Below are 23,419 nucleotides of genomic sequence, written 5' to 3' on the forward strand. Positions count from 1 at the left end.
ATCTATCATTGAAGGAACTAAAGGATAAAAATTTCTCTATGATTTCTTAAAATTGCATGGAAATTAATAATTATTCTCAAAAGTTTAATTTTTAAAAATTCAAATCTAAAGGTATGACAACTTGTATTCACTCAGCCTGCTCATGTAGTTCCACCCTGAAATGCATCCTCCTCTGAACGTGGTGAATGCCCACTGATGGAACTGCAAGGGTCACACAGGAAGTCTCCCTTTACGGTAGGTGATATATTTTTACTGGAGTTGAGAATGCTGGACTCTGTTCTTAACCACACATGGCACCTGGCCCATAGTCAGTGCTCAATAAATATTTATCAAATGAGCTAATTGTTTGAGAAAGTCAAAATGACATCCAGGCTGTCAGAAAGAACTCGTAGCAATGTCTGTCATGGCATTCCTACATCGAAAGACACCGGCACCTAAGACAGGTACAAATGATTGAACTGTTCATAAAGCACTTATTCCTAAACATTAAGGTATCTAAAATACACAGTTGAGCCTTATCCATGTTTGTCTAATTACCCAATTTGATACAAATTGCATCACATACTAAGGTAGAACAAAGATACTGAAATAGTCCTGGTCTTATTAATAAGTCAAGGGCCCTTTCCAAAAATTGACTGGTGTAGTAGTTCCCATTTACCTAGTTTGTAATTTCAACCAGGTTGCAAAATAAATACAAATTTCTTTTTCCTTAACAATATCAGACAGAACATCTATTCTTACTATAGATTTGAACCTCAGCCTATGATTTTTTTTTTCTTTCCTTATCAAGAATGTTCCCCTTTTCACTTAAAGAATCATTGCTCTTGTGCTTTGGGACCATTAGTAAGTAAAATTAGGGTTACTTCAAACACAGTATTATATTATATCAGTATTATATCAGTATAATACTGATAACCAAGTAGATTTTATATAACTTATTGTAGAATATTGTTAAGATTGTTCTACTTCATTATCAGTTGTTAACTTCTTACTATGCCTAAATACTCTTTCAATACTGGGGATGGTATCTAGGAACATTCTACAACTGAGCTATATCCCTATTGCCTTTTTAAAAAATATTTCCCAGCAACTCAGGAGGCTGAGGCAGGAGGATCACAAGTTCAAACCTCAACAATTAGGTTAGCCCTAAGCAACTTAGCAAGACCTTGTATCTAATAAAATAAAAAAAAAAAAAAAAAAAAAAGGGCTGGGGATGTGGTTCAGTGTTAAGCATTCCTGTGGTTAATCATTAATATAAAAAAAAAATCTTTATTTTGAGATAGGTTCTCCCTAAATTGCTCAGGCTAGCCTCGTCTTGTGAGGCTTCGCCTCCCGAGTAGGTGGGATTACAGGTGGGAGTCACTGCACTAAATTAAATTACACTTTATCATGGCTGTGTATATACATATATGAAAAAGCATAGTATATACTGGGTTCAGTATTATCTGTGGCTTCTGGTATCCAGTGGTGGGTATTGGGACATGTTCCCCGTGGATACTGGGGGCTACCTTCACTGGGTGGTTTGGGAAGAACGGCTGTATCAGGAAGTAATTAACCACATGAATAAACCCTGTTTGACTTGTCAACCCTGGTAAAGGACAAAATATCTGCATATATGTTGGCTATATTTTTTTCTTATTTAGCATAGAATTAATGAGTAAAGCAGCATATTACTCTATTGTCTCAATCCATTCAACCAATCTGAAAAAAATCTAAAAAACATTTTGGGATCAACATCCTATAAGATAATATTTAAAAATTGTTATTTCATTTATGATTTTATAAGTTACAATCCCTGTAAAGTTCAAAGTTAGAATTGACTCCTGAAATTCTTACATAAAGCAAGTTCTTTAGAGCATTTTTTCTCCTTATATAACCATAAATACTTTCTCTTTTTTCCCATGAAAGAGGAACTTTATTTTTTCCCACAGACTGTCTAAACTAAGCTCTAAACCAAATGAGTGGCTGCTGCCCTTGAAGCTGATTAGTGAAACAAAGCATTCAGCCCAACACAGGAGTTGATTTAAACCGATAAAGAGCAGGAAATTCAGAGCCCAAGGTAAAAGCAGCTCCTGACATGCCCCATTGTTCCTTGGCATACCAGGGCACCCATCACATTAGGTGACCTCATATCTCATCTGGACTAAATACCAAAGCTGAATGCATCTATTTAAGGCAGATGTCGCTTCATCCTTGAATTTCCAGATTTAAATCACTGCTGTCCTTTCCCATTCACTTTCTAAAGTGGCAGCTTTTATGAGAGTAACTGAAGTCGGTTTCAGATGGAGGTGGTAGTTGGGAGACTAGTATGCCCTCCTCCATTGTGTATAGGAGAATCTTTGAAGTTGAAATTTAGCAGATATATCAGCCCTGATAGCAACACTGTCTTATGAATGAAACAAGATTCACAAATACATTCTTAAAAAAATGTAATGATAGCTCAAGATATCATTACTCAGCTGTGTATCAAAATGCTATGCCAAAAGGCTTAATTTTAGAACTTACCTGTAGAAAAACCATTGTTTTTCTGTTCCTAAAGTTTGGCATCAATCGACTTCATGCCACATTGTATATTCAATACAGAACTAAGCCATGCAAAAAAACAAAAATTGGGGGTAGTGGTACATGCCTTTAGTTCTAGCTACTCAGAAGGTTAAGGCAGGGAATTACTTGAGCACATGAGTTCAAGAGCAGCTGAGCAGGGCTGGGGAGATAGTTCAGCTGGTAGAGTGCTTGCCTTGCAAGCACAAGGCCCTGAGTTCGATCCCCAGTACCGGTGGGGACCAGCTGAGCAACAGCAAGACTAGCTCTCAAAAACAAACAAACCACATACAAATACACAAACAGTGAAACAAAATCCCCTCTTCCCACAAAATAATCAGTTATGGTAGTTGGAATGATGAGGAATCGAGTAAATCAACATATATTCATTCCACGTGGTCCATTTGAAAGCAGCCATATTTAAGGGAGGTTACCCTCAATTAAATCCTATTGCACACTATCACCATTATCTATGCTCTTTTCTGTTCAATTTTTTTTTTTTCCTTTTGTGGTACTATGGATTGAACTCTACTACTGAGTTATATCCCCAAACTATTTTGGTACTGGACATTGAACACAGGGGCACTTAACCTACTTCTGAACCACATCCCCAGGCCGTTTTTTGTATTTTATTTAGAGATAAGGCCTCATTAAGTTGCTGAGGTTGGTTTTGAACTTGCAATCTTGCCTCAGCCTCCCAAACTGCTGGGATTACAGGTGTGCACCACTCCCAAACTTTTTATTTTATATTTATTTTGAAACAGGGTCTTGCTAAGTTGCCAGGGTTAGCCTCCAACTTGTGATGGTCCTTCCTCAGCCTCCCGAGTAGCTGGAATTACAAGCAGGCTCCAGATAATTCTTAAGTATAATAGATGACAAAATCTTTGAAACATCAATTATGCAAAAATGAAATTAAGAAAATTCCAAGGGAGGTTGAGGTGGGAGTTTGGGAGTTTGAGACCAACCTGGGCAATAAAGTAGACCTCATCTTAAAAAGGAAAATATTTCATGCACAATAGCATTATCAAAAATAAAGTACTGGGCTGGGGATATAGCTCACTTGGTAGAGTGCTTGCCTTCCATGCACTAAGGCCCTGGGTTCAAGCCCCAGCACCACAAAAAAACAAAAAATTAAAAATTTTTTAAAAATTACTTAAAGCTTGGTAAGGTGGTACATGCTTATACTCCCAGCTACTGGGGAAGTTGAGGCAGGAGGATTACTAGTTCACGGTCAGCCTCAGGAACTTAGTGAGACCCTAGCCCAAAATTTAAAAAAAAAAAAAAAGGACTGGGTAGCTCAGCATACAGCACCTGGCTTCTGTCCCTATACTACGAAATAAAAATTTTAAAACTACTTAATGGTTTAACAGGGGCTGGGGTGTAGCTCAGTGGTAGAATAAGCACATGTAAGGCACTGGGTTTGATCCTCAGCACCACATAAAAATAAAGGTGTTGTGTCCATCTACAACTAAAATTTTTTTAAAAAGAATGGTTTAACAAAATATACTCTGGAAACTAAAATTTAAGCATGCTGTAAACAAACAATTAACATTAAGATGGAAACCGGGCCAGGTGTGATGGTCCATGCCTGTAATTCCAGCAATTTGGGAGGCTGATGTAGGAGGATCACAAGTTCAAGGCCAGTCTCAGCAATTTAGTGAGAGCCTGTCTCAGAATAAAATAATAAAAAGGGCTGGGGATGTAGCTCATTGATCAAGTGCCCCTTGGTTCTGTAATCAGTAGTGGAAAAAACAAACAAACACTAAGATAGTAATCCCCAAACAGATTTTATTCAAGAGTTTTTTGGTCCCCGCCCAGTCTGAGGGTCCAAGTATTCAAACCAACGTCCTTGCGCATGCTAGGTGAGCATTCTCCAAGGGGAGCTATCTCTTCGGCTTGTAATCTGCAGATTTTAAATAACCCCTCGCAAAATCCAAGATGACTTCTTTGCGGAAATTGACAGGCAGATTTTGAAATGTATATATATAAATATATATTTCTTAAAAATAGTACTGGGACAATTAGATATCTACAGGCAAGAAAATGAAGTTGATCTTTACCTCACACCATACATAAAAATTAATCAAAATTAGAAACCAAAACAAAAGCTAAAATTGTAAAACTCAGAAGAAAACATAGGTAAAAATATCACATTGGATTTGGCAATGATTTTTTACGTATGACTCCAAAAAACACAGGCAACAAATGGAAATAGGTAAATTGAACTTGAACAAAATTGGAAACTAAAAAAAAATTTCACGTATGACTCCAAAAAACACAGGCAACAAATGGAAATAGGTAAATTGAACTTGAACAAAATTGGAAACTAAAAAAAAATTTCTGTAGTTGTAGAAAGAATGCCTTTATTTTGTTTATTTTTATGTGGTGCTGAGGATCCAACCCAGTACCTCACACATGCTATGCAAGTGCTATGCTACTGAACTACAGCCCCAGGCCCAAAATTGAAAATTTTTGTGCAGAGAACTACAGAACCCACAGAATAGGAGAAAATATGTATGTCATATATCATAAGGTATTAATCTTCAAAAAATATAAAGAATTCTTAAAACTCAAATGGATTTTAAAATGGAAAAATCTGAACAGACATTTCTCTAAGCAAAACCACAAATGGCCAGTAAGCACATGAAAAATACTCATTTGATTTGCAGGGAAACGCAAATCAAAACCCCAATGAGATACCACTTCACACCCTTTTGGGTAATTTTAAAATTCTATTTAAAAAAATAGCAAGTTCTGGCTATAAGGTGGAGTAGTTGGAGTCCTGGGGCATTGCTGATAAAGTAAAATAACAGCTGTAATATAAAGCTGCTCCCCACCCCCCTTTACACTGCAGTCATTTCCCTGCCTCCCAGCTTACAAACCTAGCTTGTCATTCTGTGAACATCCTAGTTAGCTATTGGTTCAGCTTGCAAGTATCCTTCTCCATTATTGGTCCCATTAGCCTGCAGAATTCGAGGGCTTATGGGTAGCTCCCCGGCCATTTTTCTCTCCTCCTCGCTTTCATGCTCTCTCCTCCTGGCTTTCACTCTTTTCCTCTCATTTTCTCTCTTACCCTGCAGGGAGACACTCTTCCTGTTTGCTTAATAAACTCTTACGTGAGTTCCCGCGTCTGGAGGGTTTCTGGGTTCTTAAAACAGCCACTTTAGAAAATAGTATACTGTTTTTAAAAAAATATTTTGAAAAATTAATAATCTGTCAGTTTCATTTCAAGGACTAGATCCAAAAGAACTGAAATCAGAGGGCTGGTGATGTAACTCGATGGTAAGAGTGCTTGCCTAGCACATATAAGGATCTGGGTTTGATCCCTAGCACGGCAACAAACCTGAGAGCAGACACTATAACAGATTTTTATACTAACGTTTATAGTATTATTCATAATAGCTGGAACAATCCAAGTGTCAAGGAATAATCAAAATGTGATACAAATCTATATGTATAATGTTACTTAGCCTAGCTGGGCACAGTGGTGCTTGCCTATAATCCCAGCAGATCTGGAGGCTGAGGCAGGACTATTACAAGTTCAAAGCTAGCCTCAGTAACTTAGCAAGGCCCTAAACAATTTAGTGAGACCCTGTCTCAAGAAATTAGAGGGCTAGGAATGTGGTTCAGTGGTTAAGTGTCCCTGGGTTCAATCCCTGGCACCAAAAAAAAAAAAAGTTTGGTTTAATGAGAAGGTTCTAGAGATAGTGGGTGTTCAGACAACAGTGTGAATGTACATAATGCCACTAAATTGTGCACTTAGTTGCTAAAAATGGTAAAATTTTGTCATATTTTACAATAAAAAAGTTAAGAGAACTTGGGAGAAAATATTTGGAAATCATGTCTGATAAGAGGCTTATATCTAGAACATATAAGAACTCATAACAAAAATACAAATAATCCAGTTAAAAAATAGGCAAGGAGCTGAGTGTGGCAGTGCTTGCCTGTAATCCCAGGAATTGAAGAGGCTGAGGCAGGAGTTCAAGGTCAGCTTGGGTAATTTATTGAGAACATGTTTCAAAATAAATGAAAGTTCTGGGGATATAACTCAGTGGTAAGAGACCCTGAATTCAACCCCCTGTGTGGGAGGCAGGTTGGAGAAAATGTGCAAGGGAGCTAAATAGACATTTCTTCAAAGACATACAAATGGCTGATAGGCACATGAAAACATGCTCAATGTCATTAGTCACCAGGCGAGTGCAAATCAAAACCACAGGGAGGTGCCATTTCACATACCCTTGGATGGCTAGAATCAAAAACGTCAAATGTTAACAGGACAGAGAAATCAGAACCCTCCTGCACTGTTGGTGGGAATATAAAATGGTGCAGTTGCTTTGGGAAACAGTCTAGCAGTTCCTTAGGGGATTACACAGTTACTATGTGACTGAGAAATTTCACTCCTGGGTATATGCCCAAGATAAGTTAAAATATGAACTTGTATCATTATGCTTAACAGCCAGAAAATGAAAGCTCAAATACCAATAAATGGATAAACAAACTTGGTATAGTCAAATAAACATTTTGTCATTAGAAAATGAAGTACTGATACATGCTGCAATGTGACCCTTAAAAACGTGGGAAAATAAAGAAGCCAATCACAGAAGACCACATTGTGAGATTCATTCCATGCATGTGAAAGTGCAGAGTAATGAAATCTAGAGAGACAGGTTAGGGGTTGCTTAGGGCAAGGAGTCAGGCAGGACAGGGAACAGGGGTAGATAACTAAGGGATACAGTTTCTTTTCGAGGTGATAAAAACGGTACTAAAATTAACAATGGTGATGGCATCCCATGTGTGAATATACTACAAACTACCTAGTTGTACACTTTAACTGGGTAAATCAGAGTATGAAAATTACATCTAATCAAGCTAAAAACAAGCACCAAGAAAAGATCATTTACTGGAGTGAAAAGTACTTCTTGCATCTAGAAGTTACTTTTTATTTGTAGATTCGTGTTTTAGAAACTGAAACATGTCACTACATTAGTCCTATCTTTGCTCTTAAAATAGGAGACAATGAAAACCACAGAAAGCCAGATGCAGTGGCACACGCTTGTAATCCCAGCAGCTATGGAGGCTGAGGCAGGAGGATCACAAGTTCAAAGCCTCAGAAACTTAGCAAAGTCCTGTCTCTAAATGTCTCAGTGGTTGAGTGACCCTGGTTTCAATCCCTAGTACATTAAAAAACAAAACTACCCACACAAAAGCCATTGGATCCACATAGAGCCTGCTCAATAATAAGACCGTCACTGCCAGCTTAGTTTAGTGGAAACCACACTAAATTCACCTGTAAAAAAGTCAGTGGGGGTGGATGAGGGAAATAGGCAAAAAGCAAATGAAAAACATCAACCAACCTTCTTGGCTTCCTTCCGGAGGTCAGAAGGTCTTTTGTTGTTTTTTTGTTTTGTTTTTTTGGTTTTTGTTACTAGGGATTGAACCCAGGAGCACTTAACCACAGAGCCACATCCTAAGCCCTTTTTAATGTTTATTAGAGACAGGGTTTCGATGAATTTCTTGGGAGCCTCACTAAATTGCTGGAGCTGGCTTTGAACTCTCAATCCTCCTGCCTCAGCCTCCCAAGTCACTGGGATTACAGGTGTGCACCACTATGCCCAGCTACAAAAGTTTTATATAAAGAAAATATATTTTTAAATCTTGAACATAGCTTTTCTTGGGACAATCTGTAAGACAATTTCCCTTAAATGAATGGGACAAATGTTACATGGTTTTATGTGACTCACTTGATTTATATACACCAGTTAGTGAACAGAATTAGTGTATTATACACCAATCACACTAAGACAACAGAAAAGGTTCTGCTGCATACTCTAATCCTAGAGAATCACACTTTACCAGGATTCAGAGAGGTTAGCCTCCTTTTTTTCTAAGGTGGGGGTGGAAAAGCCAAAGTTGAGCCAACACCAGTTTTTTTAGACATGCTTCCTCTCTCCCCATCATATAAAATAATCTGTATTTAATAAAACACACACAACTTATGCCATTGACAGGAATTTATTCTTCCATTATTATAATACTAAAGCTCTCTGAATTATCTATGGCTGCGATTCCATTAGATTCATGCTAATTTAGAATTTTTTTCCATCAAAAACAAAACTTGTAAAAAAAAAAAAAAGGATCATGGAAAAAAAACTAAATCTCTCCATAATTACATTTAAGTTTGGAAATTAAAGGCTAAGTAGGAACAACTGACCTTATCCCTTCAGACAGATGCCCCAGAATGGCTAACCTGTGAATGCTCCTCCTCCTATGATGTGTTATGACACATAGCCTTCTCCTAAAAGCAGAGACACGCTCAGTACTTACTTTGCTAAATAGGCTCAAGGTTTTCATTTAGAGGACCGTTAGTTAACGGCAGGTGCATTTGGTAGCTACCATATCTTCATACTCTTTGTAAGCGATTGAGCCATCAGGCTCAATGGTCAAAACGCTCAGGGGGCTGTATTTGGCAGGTACACATGATGGTCTTGGCACTGAGGAGTCGAGCCTCTCACAGATGATGTTTTGCACCATGGTGTGAACTGGAGAGCCATACCGATGCCCAACTGCCCTTGGACATTCTCCTTTACAAAACCGAGGGTTGTATCTGTGAGGGGCCACAATCCACTTGTCCCACTTGAGCTGACTAAAGCTAAGTCTAAAGTCATGGAGCTCACACTCATTTTGGGGGAAAAAAAACTGTTTGAAGTATTCACTCAGGTTGAAGGAAGCTGGAACCCGTGGCTCCTTCAATTGAGAGGTGACAGTTTCCCGACCTTTCCGGTGACTGGCAGATCTACCACCCTTGACAGTCTCTTCTCCCACGGGATAGGCAGCCACATTCCTCTCCTGGTCAGGACCCTGTGAAGACCTTTGACGCTGAAGGGAATACCACCTGTGATACGCCTGAGCACTTGTGTCGTTCAGATATAAGATCAGTGAGGGGGGCAGGAGAAGAGGCATGGTAAAGGGTCCATCCTGAGCTGAAGGGTGCTGCAGCTGGTCTTTTGTGCAGGTAAAATTGACAGACATGTGAATATTTCTCTCACTGGAAGCCACTAGAGGCTGGAGGAGTTGGGTCACATCAATCTCAATCCGCTTGTGATTCTTTCTAAGTTTGAACTGTGAATTAAAGGTCAATGAATAGGGAGCTCTAGGGAGAGTCTTGCTAGAAGTTGGTTCTTTCATCACCAGGTTGCACCAACATTTAATGGTAGAGGAAGGAGAAACTGAGCTGTTGAAAGTGTACAGCAAGACAGATTTGAGTAAATGTTCAACAGCAGTAACACGATCCAGATTAAACCACAGGTCCACGGACGGAAAGATTCCTGGAAAAAAAAAAAAAAGAAAAAACGATCCACCAGTAAGTAGTGCTTTTACAAATCTAGGAAGTTAAATCTAGGAATTGTACTAGTAATATGCAACTCCCTTTTCCCAGCATTTCCTCAAGCCTCAAAAACAATTAAGAGCTAAAAAAATTTTTTTTAAAGTATAAAAAAGGGGCTGGGGAGATAGCTCAGTCGGTAGAGTGCTTGCCTTGTAAGCACTAAGGACCTGGGTTCGATCCCCAGCACCCAATAAATAAATAAAAGTATAGAAAAGGTAATTGGTACCATAACTAATTCCCAGCAACCAACCCTGGATATTTTATTTCCAGAATGTCAGAACAGTTTTGATGGTGAATTAAAGCAACAGGGAATCATTACACTCTGAAGTTCCAGTGTTAATTTGCTCCAAACAAATAAGCTAATAAGTAGTATTTTTCTATTGGAGATGCTCTATAGGGAAAAATCATAATAATTTAAAACACTCATCAGCCTTGTTAAGTAAGCCCCAGTGAATAAAATCAATTAAAACCACTCAACTGCCCAGTTAATTTAGCTCGCTTGAGATTGAAGACAAATGGAGGCTCTGATGCCTCTAGAGTAAAATGAGATTTGGAGGGCTTTAAACAGCCACAACTGTCCTGTTTGGTTAGAATGGTTTTCTTTACATCATGAGTTAGTGAACGTACTTTTTTTTTTTTTTTTTTTTTTTTTTTGCAGTACTGGGGATCGAACTCAGGGCCTTGTGCTTGTGAGGCAAGCACTCTACCAGCTGAGCTATCTCCCCAGCCCATGTACTTTTTTAAAGACACCAAATTGCTCCAATTGTTGACTAACACTTTGGTGTTTTGTTTTCGCAGTGCTAGGGATGGAACCCAAGGCCTTACACATCTAAATGAGTACTCTACCAATGAGCTACATTCCCCAGCCCGGACACTTTGTTCAAGACCTACTATACCAGATGGGGACTTAGCTTCCCCTCACAGAAAGCGGCAAACAAGGAACTATTCTGTTTGACACAGCACATACTGAGCATATCAAATGTAGGCACATTTCCAACAGCTTGGTCAAAATAGAAACAGATGCTAAGCTTCTCCAGCACTTTCCTCAGCCTTCAAAGCCATTAGGTCTCTTTCAGCACTAAAATCCTCTCAGATTAGTCCACATTAACCAATGACAGCATTAGAAAGAAAAAATACAATCAAGTATCAAATTTGTTTCGATTGGATATTGAGTATCATGTAAAACAAAGCCCAATTCAAGAAGCAAAACCCAACAGGGCAGAGAGGGGCAGGGCTGTAATCTCAGCTACTCTGAAGGCTGAGGCAGGAGGATCACAAGTTTGAGGCCAGCATGGGCAACTTAGTGAGACTCTGTCTCAAAAATGAAAAATAAAAAAAGGACTGGGATGTAGTTTAGTAGCAGAGCACTTGCCTAGCACATGCAAGTCTCTGGGTTCAATCCCGTCTCTCAGACACAGAGCTCATCTCCTGTCTGTAATGGAAATGCAGACACTTCTAAGTTTCTAACATCTTCCCTCCACCCAGTTAAGTAATCTGCTTTTACACACCTGTCACTTGGTGTCCAGGAGCCTGTTTGTGCAGGGAACTGGGGGTGAAGAGCCGAACGGTGTTGTAATGGTGACTTCTATGGGATTTGGGAATCCCCTCCTTCGTAGCATATGTCTTATAGAGCTTCTTCATGTAGTGCAAAGCTCTGGAGTCTGGCTGCAGCCTAGGGGCCTCACCTTGCCCATCAGACAGGACCTTGAAAAGAGGGGAAAGGAGGCCAGAGCTGTGTGGCCCATCTATAGGTTGCAGCACAGACCAAGGTTCTGCCTCAGATTCCAACTCAGCATTAGCTGCAATCTGAGCTTCTCCCCTAGAAGCCTGAGAACCAAGACTAACATGAAAACACAGCCAGGCAAAACAGCAAAACCAAATGAGAGATTCGCTGTAAAGCGCCATGGCTTGGGAGAACTAACAAGGAAAACATCTCCCCATACCAGTCTTCTTCCTAAAGATCAGGAAACCCTAGCTTAGTCTCTTAAATAAATTTTAGGTGTGTGGGTGGACTAACATCACTTCCATAATTAGGCCTCAAGGATCCCTAGCTGAAGATAATTTTTATCAGTTCTATACCAATCAGCTGATAAGATCCTAGTTATCCAATTTGTCCTCATTAGGTACAGGTTGACATGATTATTTCCTCTCTCTTGTCCCTGGAATTTACTTGAAATCTGCTAGGTTACTGTTACACAAATGGACTAGCTATGGACCTGAAAGTCTAAGAGAAACTGAAGAATTATCTTAAAATAAAATCTTTTTTTTTTTTTAAGAGAAATTAGGATTCTTAAAATGTTATTAGGTGCCTGTCGAAATTCCCAAGGCATATAGATACTCAGATCTGTTGGAATGCAATTTGTGATATTGGGTTTACTCTTCTCAACTCAGTCTCACCAGTTCTCCCACTTCCAGGTGCTTAGAATTAGAATTTTTTTTTTTTTTTTTTTTTTTAATAACTGAGTGTTGAATGGAGGGTGAGAGCAAATCACAATTGGCATAGAAATTCCAAAGAACAGGGAACTGTTAGGTTGCTCAGTCCTCCTTAGTGACTTAGTACAGGACTTGTACTTGGTATATTGCAGGGGGCTTGCAATGTGTTTTAAAAGAGGACATAGCCTTTAACTGTGATGTGTTTTGTTTTTGGTACTGGAGATTGAACCCAGGAACACTACCATTGAGCTACATTCCCAGCACTTCATTTATGTATTTTTAATTTTTGAGACACCAAATTACTAAGGCTGGCTTTGAACTTGCAGTCCTCCTGTCTAAGCCTCCTGAGTCATCAAGAGTGTGCCACCATGTCCAGTTTCTTAACTAGTATTAAAATATAACACCTTGATGTCCTTACTTTGTCACATTTACCTGAAAAGATTTTTGTTGAAAGGTTTTGAGGTGTTTGCAGGTGCAATTAAATAAATAATGCTTTCTTATTAATCACCCTTGGCGGTAGAATTCAGTACAGTGTTTTTGTCCTTAACTGTTCCAAGTATTTATGCACCTGCTTTGGAGCTGAGACCAGATTAGATATTACTTTTTAGAAAAACGAAGTAAAAACTTTTCATCGTGAAAAGTTGAAATGAGGAGCAACCCAGCATCACCCACAAGGAGGCTACTTGCTTGAGAAAAATTAACCCACGTTTATAGTACAAGATAAAACACCAGTCTCTGCAGCGCCTAGACTGATAAAGCTCAGGTACTTTTGTAAAGTTGACTGGCTGGGTTCTAAAATACATCCAAACTGTTGAAGGAGAGTTTAGTTCCAGATTACATATGGCTACCAATCATTTACCGACATTCTGCACCGAGGAGAAATCAATGAGCCCTACAGGACAACAGGATCAATACGCAGAATTCACTTCAGGGAAAACACAGTAACACCTCAGGCTCCCTGGAGTGGAAAGAATTTGGGCATCTTGACATTCCCCGCCTCTCGATCAAACCATCCGGAGGAGGCTGGCTGCTGCTGCGGAGGCGTCCTTTTGCCCTCTTACCCGGACTAACAGCGCTCAACTGCTTGACGATTATCTGGTGACTTTAGTGGCTGAACTTGAGGAAACGGTAGTATTGTATCTTGGAAAAGCCTACAGCCTACTAATGGATTCTAAGGCATAGATTACCAGGAGAAGAACTAGAGTTTGTACTGGCATAGCTGATGGTCTGAATATAGCCGAGCCCCTTTTTAGCTTCGGGACAAAACCACATAAAATCTGCATTAGGCTGCCGCGGGGTGGCCGTGCCTCAGGGGCGCTCTGGGCCATCGAGGCCCGCGAGGTCAGCTGCTACCCCCACCCCACCTTTTAAAATCATTTATTATTGTCGTTATTATTTTGTGGTGCTGGCGCAGTCACCCAAGGCCTCGCGCATGCTAGGCAAGTACTCTACCACCGAGCTACATCCCCAGCCCTGGCGCCTTTTTTCCCCTTTGTGTCTGCCCTATCCCCGCAGCACCCGGCCGCTCCCTGCCTGGAGCTCCATAGAAAGGCCCAGGACTAATTGTGAGCGCCTCCCGGGGGTCATCTGGTCCCCCAAAGAGGATCCCAGACTTACAGCACTAAGCCCCACCCCCAGACCCAGGCAGCACCCCCCAGACCCGGCACCACCCTCCCACTGGCCAGCCGGCCTGGCCACGTCTCTTTAGAACCGGGGGCAACAGCGTCTTCCCCTGGGAACAAAGGAAAAAATGGTATCTCCCGGAAGTGACTTCACGGCCTCCTGGAGCAGCTTCCGATCCCGCCGGAAGTGATGCTCGGAGATCACTGGGTCAGTGTCCGTGGAGGTTGAGGTGACCCGGCTGTGGGAATGAACCGTGGGAGGGTTGGGCGCCGCCTGGGCTGGGGGAGGCTAAGGCGTTCCAGGGAGGGCTTGGAGTCGGGGATCCCAGCCTGTCGCGCGTCCCCAGGCTGAGGCAAGGTCCTGTTTGCCGTCAGTCCTTGCAGAGCCGCCGCAACAATGGGCCGAGAGTTTGGGAATCTGACGCGGATGCGACATGTGATCACCTACAGCTTGTCGCCCTTCGAGCAGCGCGCCTTCCCGCACTTTTTCACCAAGGGCATCCCCAACGTGCTGCGCCGCACTCAGGCGTCCATCCTTCGCGTGGTGCCGCGTGAGTGCCCGGGCCTGGCGACTGGGGGCTGGACTGCCATTCACCGCAGTATGCATTGCGGGTGCCTTTAGTGAGCCGGCACTCTACGGTGCACACCTTTCTCATTGAATATTTTTGGCAGCTCTTATCTAGTCATGTCATCTTGAAATAACTGGCCAAAGGTCACTTGAGTGACTCCAACGTCTTCCCTTGAGGTCATCTTTATCCACCTCTTATCAGTGACGAAGTGTCTCATGTTAAATGTGCGGCAGATAGTGCTGACAATTGCATGACATCGTGAACCCCTGAAATGTATACCTTAAAATAGTGACGCTTGTTAGGTGAATTTCACCTCAAATTATCCCTAAAATTTTTCGTTTAATGTGCAGCAGGGGAGACTTGGGAAAGATTTGGTGCTAAATCTTTCTGGGTGGTCCACTTTTGGTATCCTGTAAAATGGGTGTGTAAGTTAACCTTTCTTGATCCTCCAGTTTAAAAGTCTTAAAAACGAAAAGATAAGTGGTAATGCAACCTTGGGTTCAATCCCCAAATCCACCTGCTCCCCCCCAAAAATTTCTACAAGTTAGAGCACCAGGAGGGTGGAATCTGCTGGAAATCAGAAAAGAGAGGAAGTAGACCTTTGTTTTATGTGCTCACTGTTTACTCTCACTTTTGATTTTTAAAGCATTTGTAGTGTTTTATCTTGTCTACACCTGGGGGAACCAAGAGTTCGAGAAGTCCAAGAGGAAGAATCCAGCTGCCTTTGAAAATGACAAGTGAGCAACTCATCTAGATAATGGTTTTCCACCTGTGAAAGACCCTTCTCTGGGAGAGGCATCTGTATTATAGTGTCTGGAAGACACAATAAACTCACTGTAGACTGCACTGTTGTGACTTTGTTTCTGTGCGCAGAATCCTTAGTGTGTCTGCTAATATTCAAGTTCATGAAGCTCTCCTCCTCAGCATTGGTCCTTAATAGTTTTGGTGGACGTGGACTCACCTCTTGTTTTATAATCTACAAGAAAGTAGCTTCAGCTGTCCTCTGGTTAACCAGCCATGAGCTGTGGGGATTGTTGGTTCTTGGCCCTATGTACCCATTATAAACATAAAGTAACTATATTGTAATTACTGTCAGCTACTCTTAGCAACACAAATGAACTTGACAACCTTTGAACACAAACTGCACAACAATCTTTGACTTAAGTATTTTTATATTCATTTTGCAGTTGAGAAAACAGACATAGGTTAAGTAATTTGCTCAAAATTATACAGCAGTGAATGGTGAATGGTATGGCACCAGTCTGTTCTCTCAAAACTTACACAGCCTGATGTGGCGGCTCATGCCTGTAATCCCAGTAACTTCGGAGGCTGGGACAGGAGGATGGAAAGTTCGAGGCCAGCCTTGGCAACTTAGACCCTGTCTCAAACAAAATAGAAAACAGCTGGGGTTGTGGCTCAGTGGTAGAGTGCTTGCCTAGCACATATGAGGCACTGGATTCAATCCTTAGCACTACATAAAAATAAAGGTGTCTGTGTACAACCTAAAAAACAAAACAAAAAACACTTATACAACCCTTCCTCAGGCAGGCCTTCCTTAGTGTGAGGGGAAGTCAGCTATAAAAGGAGGGGATAAGGTAATCAATGAACTATGACTGTCTTTGAGCCGCAGAGCCAACTTTTTTTTTTTTTTTTGCGGTGCTAGGGATTGAACCCAGGGCCTATGTGCTTGCAAGGCAAGCACTCTACCAACTGAGCCATATCCCCAGCCCAAGCCAACAATTTTTTTACCCTCTGTGAGCTATAAAGTCTTTTTATAGAAAAAGTCTCCCCATTCTGGAGCCTTGAATTACCTTTTTGGTAGAATAAGGTGCCATTTTCCCTTCACCAGGAGATGGTAGAGTAGATGTGGCTGGCAGTTTCATGCTTCTGGCCCCATACCTTGGTTTTAGAATCTTCTAAAGGACACTTCCTGCTAGTCTGAAGCAACTTCAACAATCTGGCTCAGCTTCTGACTCAGGCTGTCTTTCCTTTTTCAAATGAGTGCTGTTGCCCTTAGCCAAAATTAGGAACAATAAGAAACAGGTAAATTGCATTGATTATGAGGCAGGATATGGGAATGTTTGTCTTGGGCCTATACCCTTAAACTACCACTGTGTGATAACAGGCAAGAAACCTCCGTTTTTGTTTTTGTTTTTATACTGGGGATTAAACCTAGGAGTGCATTCCCACAGGGCTGTTACATCCCCATCCCAAGTTACTGGGATCACAGGTGTGCACCACCACACAGGATGAAACCTGCATTTTTGAGTATTAAGTTTTTCACCTGTAAGGAATCAGTTAAAGTCCTAGGGTTGTGATACTGGTGAAATGAGTGATGTATGTACGTGTGCACAGACTTAACAGGGCAGCTATTTGAGGAAAACTCTTCCCCCCCCCCCCCCCCCCCCTGCTTTCCCTCCACATGTTCCGTTTTCCTGCTTGGCTCTTTGTTCAGATTTTGGTCCCAGGTCTTGCTGCCAGGCCTTGCAACATACTTGGGGTCATAGAAAATCTGATGAAAACTGTGAGCCTGAGGAGGTGTGAGTGTACCCATACTTCCCTTGTATCATTCTGGAGGCAGGGGGAGATAACTGCCTTGACAGGCTGTCTTCCTCCCTCTAAAAACCCAGGGCCGTGTTCTCCACCATTGAGCTGCCTGCCCCCCAACCCCCTCCCTCTGTTTTTGGCCCCAAGCTTCCTAGGGGATGGCCACTCTGTTCCATCTTCCCAGCCATGTTTTACTCTTAGCATTAGTTTTTTCTAGTTCTTTGGACTCCTTGGTAGATACCATAATCAAATTTAGCTCTTCTCAGCTTACACCAGGCATGAATCCATTTTTTCCTAAGAGTGCTCTCCTGAGAGGATCCTGTTCTAAGTCCACTGATGTACTAAGATTCTGCTTTAAGCCTGTGTCTTTCCAAGGGCTCCCCTCTCTAAACTTGTATGAATCTCCCATGTGTGGCGGGGGTGCTAAGGTGTTTGTGAGATGTGTTAAGTTGTAGCTCAGTGCTTCTTTCTCTATACACTGTGGGATCTGGGATCACTCTAGGGACTATTCATGGAAATTCACAAAGGAGAACTTAAAAGTCCTTTAAGGAAGAACAGCTGCTGTAGGCCTCAGTGCTTAAGACCCAAGAACTTGGATCTTCCAGTCCTAGGTGTGGCTTTTTAACCTGCTGTGGCAAAACCTCTTGCTCCATTTAACCCATCTTTTCCCATATGCTTCTGCCCCTACTGGGCTTTTATCTACAGGTTGTTGTCTGGTGAAGGAAGTTCTCCAACATAGTGTCCAAGATGCAGGCCTACCAAATGCAGGCCCAGAAGTCTGCCACTGCCAGCCAGCTACAAAGCAAATGCACTTTGACCCTTTGTTGAAATTTTACCTAGAAAAGTTTTTCCATTTCAGTCTTTCATCTTTTATTAGGCACTCCTGCTTAGGGACAACAAAAAAGTTTCCAATTACTGCCAAGCCCTAATGATCTCCTCTCTCCACCTGGAATATATTTCAGACAGCTGCTCATGTGTCTACACCCTCTTTCTCCCATTTCATCCTAGGCACTTACCTCAGAAGCAGAAAGTCCCTGGGAGTTGTATCCAGAGCGACCAAGCTCTCAACTATCAAACCTGTTTCAGTCTCATTTTCTTGTAAATTAATCATTTGAATCTCCAAATATCACTGTTCCAGAGGCCTGAGATCTACTCTCATCTCAAGAGACTAAATCCAAAAGGGGAAGCGCTGGCCTGTAGAGGGTCAGGTGCTCACGGAACTGAGGCTCTGGCCTCCCAGCCTTGCATTCTTTCTCCTTATGGCTGAAATTGTCAACAGTTGCTGAGGGCTTTCTACTGGAGGAAGGAGTAATTGTTCATTCAGCAAAATGCCCATGGATTTTTCAGCTTTCAGGAATACAGTCTTCAGTCTCTCAAGGTATGAGATTGGCTGAGGGTAACTGCTGTCAATACAGCTAAGTGCTGTATTGATTCTTGCTCCATATTTAGTTTAAAACAACAGGTTGGACATGTTGAAATTATTCTTTGAGCAGCTTTTCCTTCTAAAGAACATACCTAACAGTTCTTTGGGGAAGTGGGTTGGCAAGGAAGATAAGAGGTTTGAGCCCCAGATGTTTCAGCAGTGCTTTTGCTCCCATGAGGATGACTCCTCCTTTTACCTACACACAGGGGGCTGAGGGTTTCGAGTTCTTTCCTTCACTGTGGGGTTGGCTTTAGAAATCAACACAAAAGGCTAGTTTGACTTTGCTTGGAGTACAGAAAGGCAGAAGTGGAGACAGGTGCAGTGGCACATGCCTGTAATCCCAGTGACTCAGGAAGTAGGAGTATCACAAGTTTGAGGCCATTCTCAGTAACTTAGCAAGGTCTAAACAACTTAGACACTGTCTCAAAATAAAAAAATAAAAATGTCGGGATGTAGCTCAGTGCTAAAGCACCCCTGGGTTCAATCCCCAGTACCCACCCACTTCCCAAAAAAAGGCAGAAATGCAGGACTAGGAGAACCCGTGTTGGATGGATTGCTTGTCACTGGAAGCTGGTTAAGGGGAGGCTGGCACTGAGCCCATGGACCCAACTGGTTCTAGGACATCACGTTGCTGAGTCTTTTGCTTATCTAATCGAATTTGTGTTCTTACTCAATGTTCACTAGGCCACCACAGAGCCTCTCCCCAACCCTGTAAAGGTTCCTACTTAGTCCCGTACCTGAGGTCATCATGTTCAACCTCAGGGATAAAGGAGGGAGCAGTTTATTAGTCTTGAATTTGTAGGACTGGTTAGTTGAGTTTGGTATATGTCTATTTCTCAAAGGTTCTAATGTTTAAGCAACAGTGTCCCCCTTTAGGCCTTGCTCCATGGTCCCAAGATAACGAACCAGGACAGTTCTGTGGAGTCACACCCCACCCTATGCCATTTTTTTGAGGTTCATCATACCACCCTCTTCTCCCTTGGCAAGAAGCACCCTCTTATTTGCATGGTTGCAGGAGGTGGGCATGCCCCGTCATGTAGCCATACTACTACTGGTTTACATATGTGTCCTCTCAATCTGTACACCTGCAGTGATTCCTGTTAATGTTTTGGGCTTTGAAGTTTTCCTGGCCTTGTTTCTGCTGCCGTCAGGCTGCTAGAAGGAAATGCTCTGCTAAGACCCCAAAGACTGAGAAAGAGGCCCATAATTCAATGTCATTTACACAAGCTCTCACAGATTTAAGGTGCTCCTGTTACCTCCCCATTCTTATCTCCTTAAAAACAAAAACAAAACCAATCTATAATCATTTATTCAATTCACCCATGGTTCCTATGCTAGTTCTGACTGCTCTTTCCCTGAAGCAGGTAGAACAGGTTTTAAATTCTCAATAGCTGGATCTTCCCAGATGGAAGATGAGCCGGTGTAGATATTAGGGTAACAATCCATCCAGCTGGGAGCTCTGGGGCATTGTAGTAGACTTTGCTGAAATCTCCTTCCACAGAAGAGACCCTGGCCATATCCAATTGCCTGTACACAACACAAGTGTGCAAGGCTGAAAGAGGTCATCATTTCTGACGACTTTACTATTAGAATTGTATTTTGATTAGTGATCTCATTGAGCTATTTTTAGGGTTTTTTTTTGGGGGTGGGGTGGGGCATACAGGGGTTGAACCCAGCACTCCACACATGCTTAGCACATGCTCCAGTGTGTTGAACTATTTTAGAACAGAAATGTGGCCAGATTCCTGGTCTCCCTCAAAGGTCTCACGTGGCTTTCAAACAGGAGGAGCAATTCTAACTTTTGTTATAATGGGTGAAAGGGTCCAGGCCAGCAATACAATCAAAGTCCAGATGAGGGATCAGTAAATACAATGTGCCTGAAAGGTAGCCCTTGAGCACATTCCTCTGGTAGACATTAACTTATTAAGTAGATCCTGTCTACAAATATAAACTTTGCTCCTATCTCACCTGGCAACCATGAAGGCAGATGTCAAGTCTATAAAAGGAAGTGGGAACAGTCTCTGGCTTTTAGTCTCCAACATCCTCTCCTCTGCCAAGATGTGGCACCTCAAACTCCTTGCGGTACTCATGATCTGCCTGCTGCTGTTGGGCCAGGTAAGGAAAGAAGGAAACGTGTGTATGTGTGTGGACATGATGCCTGCAGTAGTGAAATTGAAGTGAATCCTGACAGCCAGACTTGGTTTTAAGGAATGGTTCCTGCTTAGTCTCAGGTATCTGGGAATGACCTCTCTTCCAAGGAATGCAGCAGCTGTAAACTTCCCTACTTGAGGTGAATTTGTCTTTGCTCTACAGGTAGATGGCTCCCCAATATCAGAACTGAGTGCAGGAAAGAGAAGGCCACGGAGAATGACTCCCTTTTGGAGAGGGGTGTCCCTCAGGCCCATTGGAGCCTCCTGCCGGGATGACTCTGAGTGTATCACAAGGCTCTGCAGGTACTCTGCAAACCTGGGTGAGGGCTGCCAGAGGGCCCTGGGAAACCGGGCAGAAATAAGATCAGGACACGCAAAGGCCTAAGAATAAAGCTGGGATGCAAAAGTGCCTGGGCTGAGGCTGTGAGCCCCATGGAAAATCTCTCAGGAGTTCAGAACAATTCAAACACCATTAAAAGGAGTGGTGCCTTTCCTGAGACTGGAGAGATCAAGCAAAGACAAGGGAAAGGCAGCAGATGCAGGCCCTGGGTACACCGATTCAAGAATCTAAAAACTCATCTTTTTCCCCCCTAGAAAAAGACGCTGTTCCCTAAGTGTGGCCCAAGAATGACATACATGCCAGGGGAAGAAAAGACAGCAGTCATCTCCAACAATGCTCCGTTCTATGGAATATTGATTAACTGCATTTGGGCTGGAGATACAAAAGTGAAGCAATTTTGTGTTTTTAATATTTAAAGACAGATGTATGCTTTCAATTGGTCTCCATTTCTTCTTAGAACGCTGAGATGTGGATAAGTTTATCTGTCAGTTTAGAGTTTATTTTTCTATGGATACTATTAAATGTCTCAAATTGGAATTCTGGCAGTCTGAAATCAAACTTGAAGGATTCATTTGGCACAGTATAGAAAAAAAAAAAAAAAACAAGCATTGTCGAATGACGACCTATTAACTTCTCTACCTGAAAGTGTGGGGAGATTTTACAGTTTTCCAAGAATCTAATTATGAACACACTGCAGGTTAAAGGCAAAAATTTAACAATAGCTATGCAGTCAGTCTTGGCAAGTTTCTAAGTTGTGGTCCTGGATCCCAGCCTCCATTCATGTAAAGAACTTTTTTTAAAATATTTTTTTTAGTTGTAGATGGACACAATACCTTTATTTTATTTACTTATGTTTTTAACATGGTGCTGAGGATCGAACCCAGTGTGTCTCACACACGCTAGGCAAGCACTCTACCACTGAGCTACAACTCCAGCCTATAAAGAACTCTTTAGTGAGGTATCAAGATAAGCAAGGCCAGCACTTGCCACCTGATGATGTGTACTGGTTTATGAGTCTCTGAACATAAGCAGAACTGAAAGAAAAACTTGGTTTAATAAGAAAATAAAAGCCTAAGTCACTGAAAACATCAAAAAGGTACTGAGATTTCTGATTAGGGCAGGGCATTTGTGATCACTGCACAAGGAACCAGGCCAGCAAATTCAGAATTTCTGTAATCAGAAAATGTGACCTGTGGGGGGCGGGGGGGAGGGGGGTTCCAGACTTTAATAGTACTGGACCCTAAAATACAAAATAGCAATTGTGTGAATAGGGCAAAGTAAGAGCTGAAAAAGTCTAAAGTGCACAGTGTTTATAAACTTTAATACAGAAAATCTATTTGATATTTATTAAACTTAGTTTCTCCAGCTATGGTTTGGCATTATACAAAGCATCTTAATGACACAGTTAAAAAGATTTTTACAAATTGAAATGTGATACCCTTGTCTCCAAATATTTTAATTGCCATAAATTTGTTTAAAAATACACATTAAACGCATGTTTGACACTCTAAACTTTCTATAATCTCAATACCACAAAATACATATAATATACTATACAGATGTGGAAAAATCTAGTTAGTATATAATACTTTGCTCACCATTAACAGCTTTATTATGTGAAATGCACATACTGACTTAGAAATCCAAGCTTTTGAGCTCCAAAGTACCTCTGAAATTTTAATGTATTGCAACAAATAAAAATCACAGTATATAATTGAAATTTTGGTTGAAAATGTCAGATGCCTAAATATTTTGGATAAAAGAAATGTAAAACAACGATTTGGATCATGTACAAAACAAAGGCATCCTATTAGTCACTAACAGTACCTTTCTGCAGAATTAACAGGCTTGTAATTTATCAACGGACATTACCTCCCCTTCAAAACCCTCCCCAAATATCAAACCGTTATTTACCAAATAATTTTAATTTCAAATAAGATAAAGGATTTCAATAAATATATAAGCATTTCCATCCTCCATATACAAAATTTCTAAAATCATTCAAAACGGAGGCTAGGTAGAAATTTCCCTAACTGTGCTTACCAACCCCATATCTGGCCCTCACAGGTGGTGCCTTCCCAGGCACTGCCAACAGGGCCAGCTCTGTTGGTGAGCCCTTGCCCCCACCCCACCCCCACCCCAGTACTGTTGAATGCTCATGTCGATGATTTGCCAGATGTGTGCATAAAGTTGTCAAATGGGGACACTTCTTGAACAGCAACAACAAACTCAACAATATGGATACTTATGGCATTGGTTTGAAAGGCAGCATTTTTCAAATTGGTATTTTCCAGAGAGGAACATAGCAGGTAGAAAATTCCAATGGTTAAAAGCTGAAAAGAAACCACATGGAAGCAGAAAAAAGTAAAAAACAAACATCACTAGAATTTCTGGGTGGGAGTGTTCCCCT

General features: G+C 41.5%; 3 protein-coding genes across 4 annotated transcripts; 2 read left to right on the top strand and 1 right to left on the bottom strand.

The window, feature by feature from the left end:
* Positions 1-8,544: 8,544 nt before the first annotated feature.
* On the bottom strand, positions 8,545-13,947 carry GDF9 (growth differentiation factor 9). Of its 2 annotated transcripts, XM_079144218.1 has the most exons (3): positions 13,218-13,947; positions 11,434-11,629; positions 8,545-9,866 (listed from the first exon to the last, which is right to left on the bottom strand). In XM_079144218.1, exons 1-3 carry the CDS (start codon positions 13,221-13,223, stop codon positions 8,908-8,910), a joined length of 1,161 nt encoding a protein of 386 aa, XP_079000344.1. In that variant the 5' UTR covers positions 13,224-13,947; the 3' UTR covers positions 8,545-8,907. The 2 variants fall into 2 exon arrangements, with proteins under 2 accessions (XP_079000344.1, XP_079000343.1); XM_079144217.1 differs by having other exon boundaries at positions 11,434-13,947.
* A 109-nt stretch (positions 13,948-14,056) lies between these two features.
* Positions 14,057-15,395, top strand: UQCRQ (ubiquinol-cytochrome c reductase complex III subunit VII). The gene is made up of 3 exons (XM_079144316.1): positions 14,057-14,210; positions 14,365-14,531; positions 15,196-15,395. The coding sequence occupies exons 2-3, from the start codon at positions 14,378-14,380 to the stop codon at positions 15,288-15,290; spliced, it is 249 nt and encodes an 82-aa protein (XP_079000442.1). The 5' UTR covers positions 14,057-14,210; positions 14,365-14,377; the 3' UTR covers positions 15,291-15,395.
* Positions 15,396-20,476: 5,081 nt separating this feature from the next.
* On the top strand, positions 20,477-21,445 carry LEAP2 (liver enriched antimicrobial peptide 2). Its single transcript, XM_079144314.1, has 3 exons — positions 20,477-20,634; positions 20,833-20,972; positions 21,264-21,445. Exons 1-3 carry the CDS (start codon positions 20,497-20,499, stop codon positions 21,298-21,300), a joined length of 315 nt encoding a protein of 104 aa, XP_079000440.1. The 5' UTR covers positions 20,477-20,496; the 3' UTR covers positions 21,301-21,445.
* The last annotated feature ends 1,974 nt before the right edge of the window (positions 21,446-23,419 follow it).

Source organism: Sciurus vulgaris (assembly GCF_902686455.1).
Source record: "Sciurus vulgaris genome assembly, chromosome: 6".
NCBI classification, from domain to species: Eukaryota; Metazoa; Chordata; class Mammalia; order Rodentia; family Sciuridae; genus Sciurus; species Sciurus vulgaris.